This window comes from Xenopus laevis, chromosome 1L, assembly GCF_017654675.1.
Source record: "Xenopus laevis strain J_2021 chromosome 1L, Xenopus_laevis_v10.1, whole genome shotgun sequence".
In the NCBI taxonomy this organism is placed as follows: Eukaryota; Metazoa; Chordata; class Amphibia; order Anura; family Pipidae; genus Xenopus; species Xenopus laevis.
The window spans coordinates 140,205,870-140,216,362 of record NC_054371.1 but is presented as its reverse complement, the minus strand read 5'-3'; the positions used below and the strand labels follow the sequence as shown (position 1 = coordinate 140,216,362).

General features: G+C 37.2%; 1 protein-coding gene across 2 annotated transcripts in view; it reads right to left on the bottom strand.

Moving 5' to 3' along the window:
- Window positions 1-3,193: 3,193 nt before the first annotated feature.
- fam189a2.L (family with sequence similarity 189 member A2 L homeolog) overlaps window positions 3,194-10,493 on the bottom strand; it is a 38,630-nt gene continuing 31,330 nt past the window's right edge. For both annotated transcript variants that reach the window (XM_018258714.2, XM_041564199.1), the window contains 5 exons: window positions 8,919-9,048; window positions 7,874-7,949; window positions 6,501-6,647; window positions 4,756-5,045; window positions 3,194-3,882 (listed from right to left, as the gene is read on the bottom strand). In XM_018258714.2, the coding sequence (XP_018114203.1) occupies window positions 3,679-3,882; window positions 4,756-5,045; window positions 6,501-6,647; window positions 7,874-7,949; window positions 8,919-9,048 (847 nt within the window). In that variant the 3' untranslated portion in view covers window positions 3,194-3,678. The remainder of the gene's footprint in view (window positions 3,883-4,755; window positions 5,046-6,500; window positions 6,648-7,873; window positions 7,950-8,918; window positions 9,049-10,493) is intronic.

The following is a 10,493-nucleotide window of genomic DNA, read 5'->3' as shown; positions in this document are numbered from 1 at the left end:
AGCCACTTTGTCAAGGGAGCAATGTAAGTCTATGGGACATTTTCAGGGGCTAGTTTAACTTCATGCTTTCTGGGCTGCTTATAAATGTGGTGGCCAGAGTGCCCAATGAGCTATTATGAAGACACAATCATCTGCTACCACATGCATTTTTTTCTGAAATCACTTTCTTAATGAGAATAATAATCTATGTAGTAAGCAGAACAGCCTAGATAGCTATTATTGCATCTTACTACACTCATCTTATTTATAGCTGTAAAATTCATTCACAAAACAGAGCTAAAGCTCATGTATAATGTACAAGGTGAAATTGTCTTTTCATAGAGCACATTAAACTTTAAACAGTGAATACAAAGGCATTTAATAAGCTACCCTGGCATTGCTCGTCTTTCATGGTGGTTCTCAGGAAGATGACCTTTATGTGCTTGTGAATATAAAAGATTGAAATGCTCCAGCTGGCTTTTAGCAGAACAGATCGATGCACAGAGCACAATTGCAGGAGGCACTAGTGAATAAGCAGCAGTCGGAATCTATAGGAGCAGAACCCAGTTAGTAGCACATCCTGGTGGAAAGAGCCACATGAATGGTATATTTTCAGCCCTTTAGATTTCTGTGTGTCTGCAACAGCTTGTCGAATAGTTTTCACCTTTACATTATACACCTTTACTATTATTACGGCGGTGTTTTTATTATTGGGTGGAGCACCAACCAGCTACAGAAAAAGTACAAACACCGATTTGCAAATGCATAGAAAGTGACCTGATAATGCAAGATAGCAAAAATTCCCATGTGCAAATCACTTCAAATGGTGGATATGTGCACATTGGGAATCTACAGCTGTCCTGTGCAACAGAATTTATGCAGCGTCAAGGAAAACCTTCAGTTTTTTCATGCTTTTTCATAAAAGCAATATGAACACATACCTGATTGTAACAGAAAAATGTCACTTTTGACTGAAAAATCCAAAATCGGTACTAGGTACAGACTTTGACATACTTTTTTTTACATTCTTGGCAATGCTTTCCTTGTGGCTGTTTTGACAGGAAGTACATTAGAAGATAAGTTAATCTTTACCCACAATCAAAACAACATATTGACATAAACAACAATGTAAAATGACTTTGCTCCTGATTAGAGAACAAAACCATTTTGATTGCGTTTCTTTACTATCCATACTGTATGTAGCAAGCAATTGTTCCAGGGTACTTGCCTAACACTACTGTCTTCTGCTCACAGCTTCTCTGGAAAATAAGCAGCTCAGTGTGGAGGCCTCGGATTCATTTGCTGTATTTTGAAAAGGATTGTCAGTATGTTCCTTGGAGACCTGGCTTTACGTAAATAGATGGTGCTAAAAAGCAGAGAAGCATGAATGACATTTACAGGTTAATAACTCAGAAGGTGAGCCATATTACATCACTATCAAACTCCGGGTGTTCAGAATAAATATGATAAAATGTATAAGGTTCTGCATCTGGCTTATATATATAATAAAATGGAAGAATATGTCATGTTAATTTCCTAAATGGATATATGAAGTGCTTACAGGGCCATAGCATTGCGCTTAGAATAAGCCATTACACGTTTCTTTTTTTAAAGGTATATAAACACCCGGAAAAACAAAAAAAACAAATAAAGGTAGATGTATTAAAAGTCCAGGTTTACTATAGTTTTTTTTTAAATATATTAGCAGTTTTAGGCAGCCAATAGGCCTTTTCCATTACAGATCTGTACGTTTTTCTTCTTGGGTGGGTGATATTTTTGATGGTCCCTATTTAAATCATTGGCATCTTAATGAAATCACATCAGCAGATGGTCTAAAACAGGGGTGTCCAACCTTTTGGCTTCCCTGGGCCACATAGGAAGAAGAAAAATGTTCTGGGGCCACACTCGAACTACACACAAACACCAACGCTAATTTTTGATTTATTTTATTGTAAAAGAAAAGAGGGTATCATAAACCTAGTGGGATTTTTGACATTGTTTTGAGAAACTCATGTATCAATATCTGGTTGAGTGGAAGTAGTTGCAATTCTTAGTGAATTCTCAAGATGCTCATCAAATAAATTGGTTCTGATTTTACTCTTAGGGGCCGATTCACTAAGGGTTGAATATCGAGGGTTAATTAACCCTCGATATTCGACTAGGAACTATAATCCTTCGACTTCGATTATCGAAGTCAAAGGATTTAGCGCAGATAGTACGATCGAACGTTTAAATCCTTTGAATCGAACGATTCGAAGGATTTAAATCCAACGATCGAAGGAATATCCTTCGATCAAAAAAAGTTAGCCAAGCCTATGGGGACCTTCCCCATAGGCTAACATTGACTTCGGTAGCTTTTAGATGGCGAACTAGGGGGTCGAAGTTTTTTTTTTAAAGAGACAGTACTTCGACTATCGAATGGTCGAATAGTCGAGAGATTTTTCGTTCGAATCCTTCGATTCGAAGTCGTAGTCGAAGGTCGAAGTAGCCAATTCGATGGTCGAAGTAGCCCAAAAAAAACTTCGAAATTCGAAGTTTTTTTACTTCGAATCCTTCACTCGAAGTTAGTGAATCGGCCCCCTAGTGTGTTCATTCTTGAAAAAAGTTGCTCACAAATGTAGGCGCTGCCTATATCCCTAGCATAACGGGCGATGCTGCTTAAGAATGCTTACCTGCTTTTGTAAATAACCAAATGCTCACTTGTTAACTGCTTTTCCTGCTCTAGGAAGCCACACACTGCACACCTCATGTAAAATTTAAAGCACACATGCACACAATTAGCAACCGCGAACATACGCTCTCTGTGCGTGACATTGCAACATGACGTTTCCTGGATTGGCAGAAGTTAAACCTGGGCTGCATTCATATCCATCCTGGGCCGCATGTAGCCCTCATGCCGCAGGTTGTACACCCCTCATCTAAAAGTTTTCCTTCAAAATGCCTTCAATGCTTACTACCACAGGCTGAATGCTGAAGTGGATATTTTTGTAGTGCAGGAATCATAAAAAAAAATCCACAAAATGTTCCAACTTAAATTGGGCTCTAACAGATTTTGTAATTATGCAACAGGTTGAGCCCATAAAACTATAACAGCCAGGAAAACCAAATACAAATGCATAAATAATCAAATATGTACAAAAAGCTAGAAACAAGTACATTCAATTAAAAATTGATAAAAGAAAACCAAAAAAAACAATAAACCAACACTGTAAAATGATGTGAGAGTGCATCTGCTTTATTTCATCTCAGTAGTCCAGCATATCATATTATTAAAGGAGACTGAATCTTTAGTGCAAGCATTGATTTACAGATTAAAATGACCATGCCTTGAAAAAGCAAGATTGCACATTAATACAGTGCATGATGCATTACCTCACAGTATTGCAAAACCCTGAGACATCTAAATCTATATACACAGTGATCATTCCACTCTAAAAACTTTGTACACAATGCTTGCAATGTTACAACGCTTTTGTTTTTCGTTTATATTAATCAGACTTCTAGGTCTGTCCCAGAAACACAGAGAGCACCACAATGTGTGTTCTATCAACATGACTGGCCCTTGGTACTTTACCAGTTCATTTGTAGATATTTAGTAAACGCAGCACTGACACCAATAGGGACTGAACCAAAACACAGGCTCACAGAACAGTTCCCTGGAGACCACACAGAGTCTCTTCATGTCTGCAGATTATTTCCTCACAATATTGTTTCCTGCACAACTCCAATTAGACTATGGGGCCTTTCACTGGCTCTCCGATGGTTTCTTCTCTCCTCTCTCGGTGTCTCTGCAGTACAAAAAGTGCTTACATCTCCACAGCTTTCTAAGTGCACAAGACCAGGATATCGTCTGCATGGCAATCTACGAGTTGTGCTGGTGACTTGCTGGCTTGGGCTCATTACCTGGACAGAATGGAATAAAGAACTACAATCAGTCAATGATACCAAAATCTGGCTATGGACTGCTCTCTAAGCATCTTCTATTAGTGTCACCAACTATAAATTCAGTACTATTTTTACTCAAAGTGCCAGAAACTTAAATTATAATTGATCCCCATCAGTCTAAAAAGTTCTTCTTTACAAAACTATGAATTATAACATGTATTACACAAATGTGTATTTTTCTGCATTTTTTGCTCCACTGTGAGAGCTATTACCATTTTTTGCACATCAACCCGAATAATTTATTATTTCTAAGGACACCCCTCCATTGTATTGGTCAGATGCAACTGTATTGATCAGAAAACAACATGTAATTAAACTATTTGTTTGTTTGAAGCTGGCCTCACTCAGGGCTCCAATACAAGGACTGAGGGTATGTGTTATGATTATTATTCAAGCTATTATAAATATATATAATTTTACTGTTTAGTACTGTGTAGTTTGTCCACACCATTGGGGCTGAATGCATGGAGGATGGGAACAGGAGGGGCTGAGTGGATGCAGGAGAAGCTGCCTGTGTAAGGGAGAGGTTAGTCCAAGAACCCTGGCTCCATGGGACAGATCAAAAGAATAAAAGAGCAGTCCCTTCCTGATCCTTTTACATTAGCAAAGGACAAGTACAAGTTAGACATACACACAGATACACCAATCAAACAGGTTGACCTGCAGGCCCATTCGTTTAATAACTCTGCAGAGGGGCTGCTCGCGGCTTTCATTGTTGGCTGTCTGATGGCTGGACTATTGAAAGTTTGAGGGTCATACGCACACACAAATGATGAGACAATTCAGTTGTGAATCTATCAAACTGCATGTGTGTACTATTATGACATATACCTCATCGAGGAAATTGGCACTGAGAATGGCTTCATCCATGTGCTCTTCATCTGACTTGAGGACAGTCTTGATGCTTTCCACTAGTTCTCTTATGTCAGGAGTCATACTGCACGATGGTTCCCCTAGAAAACGGGCCACCAGTAGTTTAGTGTCAATGTAGGATTTGTAATCTACTAGAGATCGAGGTCTTGATCGGACGGCTCTTGCTCTCAAGGCTCGTCTCAGTGCGACAGTCTCCAGTGGTGGCCTTACTTCTGTTTGTGTGGCAGCTTCACAGCTTGGCGCTCCTCCTACATACAGAAAGTAAATATGATGCTTAACTCTTCCCTTTCAATGGGATCAATAAAATGTGTAATTTATAAGGAGCATACGGACCTTTTCTCGTACACAATGCATTTTTCTTTTGCCTATTTTATGACAAAAATACGAAATGTATTTTCTTAAAGATTATATCTAAATCTATATATTAATATGTGCTCACTTCTAATGTAAACAGAGGGAAAATTATTTCATCTGAGGATTTATAAAGCGTTTTGCTACCCCTTTTATATTAACAGAGCACATAAAGGATGACCTAAACAATATTTTTAAATCAAGGTTTCATACGAGTTGGGGGTTTTTAACCGTGTTTGATTTATGCTTCTGTGTTTCAACACATGGCAACACACATGTTAATTGATCTGTTTACACTATGAGTATGTGCCGCAGATGCAAGCATCAATGCATAGGGTACATAGAGATTAATTAACATTTGTGTTGCTGTGCAGTAGCAAGAAGAATTCCCAGCACAAAACACCCTTGTGTATGAAGGATCAAGTCATCAGTTCATGCAATTGGTCAATGATGTGTCAAAGGTTAGCCAGTTCCGTTAGTTCAGCTGAAAAGTACATAAACTTGCCTGAGTAGGGAGGGGTGTGTGTATGGATGCTGGGTTTTCATTTGGAGGGGTTGAACTTGATGGACTTTGTCTTTTTTCAACCCAATTTAACTATGTAACTATGTAACTTTAACTATGAAAAGGGAACTCATTTATCAACACTGGGTAAATTTGTACAAGGCAGTAATTCATTGAAACCAATTTGATTAGCCTTTTTCAACCAACTGTCTGCAGAACAATGGAAGCAATCATCTGATTGGTTGCCAAGGGTTACTGCCCAGCTGCAAATTTGCCCAGTGTTTATAAATTAGCCCCAATTTGATCAGTACAGCAGATTGCTTTTTGGTCACACGCAAACAGTGATTTATTAGAGGAGAGATACAGAGCAAGAGATGTCCATTCTTTTCCTGCTTATGCTCTCCCAAACCATCATAATTAATCTGTAAAAAGTGGTACTGAGATCTAGAAGATTTACAGAAATAATCACCAATGTGAGCACTATCTTCTAATACTTCATTACCACCAGCATTAGTTTTAATTTCTGAATCACCCACTCACCGGCCTCACCAGAGTGGGTGGCTGCAATTCAACTGACTGAACAAATACTTAGAACTTAAGTTGTATTCTACCTCTCATTGTCCTTTAAATAAGATTTAAACATTCCATAGAACTTTAATGTAGATGGTCAACAATATGTCAGTCTTGTTGCCATTATATCCCGAACGGATATTATTGTGTCATTTTTGCTTCATGAATTGACATTGTAATCAAACATCAGAAGGGATAACACACTACTGTTTAGTTGGTTTAAAGCACAACTTGTTACAATAATTGCTAGCTATTGCAAATCCTGGTATTGCGTTATTACCCTTTGTGGGAAGGTCAGACATGACTGGATCACTGTGCGATCTCTTCCTGGAAGGCATATTTGTTAAGTCACTTTCCGGTGCTGCATCAGTTTGTGCACTGGCTCCGAGTACTGGCTCTACCTCAATACTACATGTACTTGAAGATTCTGCATTCAATTAATGTGGAAACAAAACAGAGTGGCATGTAGGGACTTGCACAATGCAAATAACTGTAATTATGTGAAAATACAATAGATCCTATAAAAAATAAATAAAAAAAAGGTTCTGCTTGTAAGACTGGGGTATAAAATGGGAGCCTTGATGTGGTTGACCAAATTAAAGGGGTGGTTCATAGTTATAAAATGACTAATTCTAAGCAACTTTTCAATTAGCCTTTTTATTTATAATAATTTTTTAATTATTTGCCCTCGTCTTCCGATTCATTCCAGCTTTCAAATGGAGGTCACTTACCCCATCTAAAAACAAATGCTCTGTAAGGCTACAACTGTATTGCTACTTTTTATTACTCATCTTTCTATTCAGGCCTCTCCTATTAATATTCCAGGATCTTATTCAAATCAATATATGGTTGCTAGGAAAACGTGGACCCTACCAACCAGATTGCTGAAATTGAAAACTGGAGAGTTGCAAAATAAAAAGCTAAATAACTCAAAAACCACAAATAATAAAAAACGAAAACCAATTGCAATATCACTCTCTATATCATACTTAAAGTAAACTCAAAGGTAAAAACCCCCTTTAATCCTCGGCCCCCAACAGGTGGATCTAGTGTGGGACTGGCCCACCGGGATACCAGAAAAACTCCCGGTGGGCCCAGGTGTCAGTGGGCCCTCATGCTGCTAAAGTTTTGGCCTATTTCAAGGCCATTCCTATTTCTTTGAGAACAAAGAGAATAAATAGATGGAATAATAGATTATAGTATGTAAAGAAAAGAGACTAGGAGAATAGAGGTTGAGTGAGGAGAAGAATAATAATAGTACCGAGAGTGGGTCCCTGGTCTATGGTTCTTTGGTGGGCCCCTGGTCTATGGTTTTTAGGTGGGCCCCTGGTGTCCCAGTCCGACACTGGGTGAATCAAAAGGTATGTCTAGTTGTGGTTAGGATGGATCATAGCCTAAAATATCCAGTGTTTTCATTTTCAAATATTCAGATGTATGTGAACCATAAACCGATAAGTAAATTCATTATTAATATCACCATGTATTTATAAAGAACTAATATATTGTGCAGCGCTGTGCAATAAAGTGAACCCTATAATTATGTGTTTCATTTATTAGGACATATTTTAAATCCAGGCTTAGTAACTAACTAGCTATCACAACCTACTTTGCCATTGTTATTCTGTAGCTTAGAACAGGAGAGAACTGGGTTACCTGGGTTGACCTGAGCACCATGTGGTTCTGAAGATGTGCTGACTGTTGCTGTATCTGGGATTTGTACAGCTGTCTCCTGTGCCACAACAAGAGTAATGGAAGGCTAGAGTCACATAATTACTCTTAATTATACAGCAAAAACATCAAAACAGCCCCCTTCATGAAAGTGCTTGGGTTAAATTTTCAAGCAGGAAATGTAAACAAACATAACTGTTTTATTCAATAACCACAAACACTGGTAATTATATTGTCCCTCATTATTTGGCTTATTCAAATATATTTAAATAAGGCAAATAAACCATTGTTCAGAACAACGGAACACAATGTAAACATGAGATCAAAAAAAGCTGCCATTTATGGAAAAATTGATTTTGCTTGAAAAGCTTAAATGGATTATTCCCTATAAAATTATAATAGCATTAGCAAATAGAGCCTGTTAAATGGGTGAAATGTCCTACTTTCACAAAGATATTACCAGTTTAGAGTTGTAAAAGCCATAGGAGGAAGAGTGCACAGAGACCAGTAACCAGTAACAGAGGAGTTGGTGAGGGCATTAAAATTAGTAAAAAAAAACAAAAAGAAAGAGGTACAGAGAGCAGGAAATGGGTTGATGTCACCCGTTTCGTAATATTCTTTACCTAGCACAATAAGGCTCTTATTTATAACACTGTGTAAAAGCAGCAAAGAAATGCAAGTTCATACACAATTATACAAATAACTGGAGAGCTGCTGAATTAAATGCTAAATAACAAACACCACAAATAATAAAAAATTAATACCTGCTACTATACACATAGGGTCACTCCAGCCTTTATAGATTACATTTTTTGCTAACTAACTATATTGGAAACATGTTTTATTCTGCACAGCCTATTTAGCCAGTTTTTATTTTTATACAGAACAATTCCTTTAAACCCTCCCATACTCTAAAACTATTTTTTATACTCAACACCGATGAGTTTATACTTTTTATCTGTAATTTTGTGCCATTTTTAGCATTATATAACAAACTGATCAGTAGAATGGCTAAAGCAATATCCAATACCTCAGATGAACTACTTTGGCCGACCACAGCTTCATATGGTGGAGGTGGCTCCATAGGGCAATATACTTCAATCCCTTTGAACCTGGATCCATATATGTGTGGCAAAGGAATTGTCTCATTGCCAATCATCCTGCCAAAGAAAACATAAATCATGATATCATGGACACTAGGTACATACATAGTAGGTATCTACCAATTATATTTTTAAATGCCACCAAGTTAAAACATATAGGAAAGTTCTGCAATGACAATCCTCGAATCCTTCACTAAAAAGGCTAATCATGCCATTACAGTTAACTGGGGTAAACACAAGTTTTTTTAAATAGTAATATACATTTGCAAGCAACCCACTCCATGATGGTGACAGAAACAGTTAATTTGTAAGAAATATATACTACAGCTACTAAGAGCTACAAATATACTGTAAATTATAGCCATATAATACACAAAAGCCATGAATATCTTTGTGAGTTCTGATGTCATCAGTTATAAACAGTGAGTTCTGATGTAATTTCTGTCACATGACTCACTGAAATGTGTGTATTATTATAAATAAAGTACCCCCAGTTGCAAAATATGAGGATATTAGAAGTTACTTCGGAGTTCCATGAACTATATAAAAACACTCGGCCTTCGGCTTCGTGTTTTTATATGGTCATGAAACGCCTCAGTAACTTATAATATCCTGATATTTAGAGGGGGTAAATATACAATATCAAAACAGGGGGGTTGTGGGAGCACTCTAAAGGCTTTAAAGTATATATATAAGTTTAATAAATGCCATTGCATATGTACCCAAAACTATAAAAAAATAACCCCTTTATTATGCAATAGCATTTATTATACTTATATATAGACTTTAAAGCCTTTAGAGTGCTCCCACAACCCCCGTTTTGATATTAGATAGATAGATAGATAGATAGAGGAGTTCCATGACCACATAAAACCCAAGGCCAAAGTCCTCACATTTTTCAACAGGGGGCCAAAGGCCGAGTGTGTTTATACAGGTCATGGAACTCCTGAGTGATAAATATATATAACAGAATATTAATGGCTTGTGTATTATATCCTTTTAACCGGTGCTTAGTGATGTCATTAGTTATAATCGGAGCTTAGTGATGTCATTTCTCTCACATGACTCACTGAAACTTGTGTATTATAATAAAGTACCCCCTAAAATTTGAGGACTTCGGACTTATGTTTTTATATGGTCATGGAACTCCTCAATAACATATAACATCCTTATATTTTACAAGAGGGGGTACTTTATTCACTATATAAATAGTACTTAGTGAGCAATTTTCCTGTACTGTATTTGCTTTTTCTTTTGAATTAAAAATACTTGGAGCAAAAAAAAAAAAAAAAATGGTACTTAATGATGTTTACAGTTATAATCAGTTTTTTTTCACCCTCTCTGTATCATCCATCTTTATCAACCCTTTTCGATCGACAAATCTCCTTCTGTATCCTACATTTCCCTTAACCTAATCTCCTCCTTTCTCTTTTTTTAAGGCAACTGGCATTGTGTGTTCTCCTGACTGGTGTAGATACGGTCCAAAAAAAGCAGATACCTGT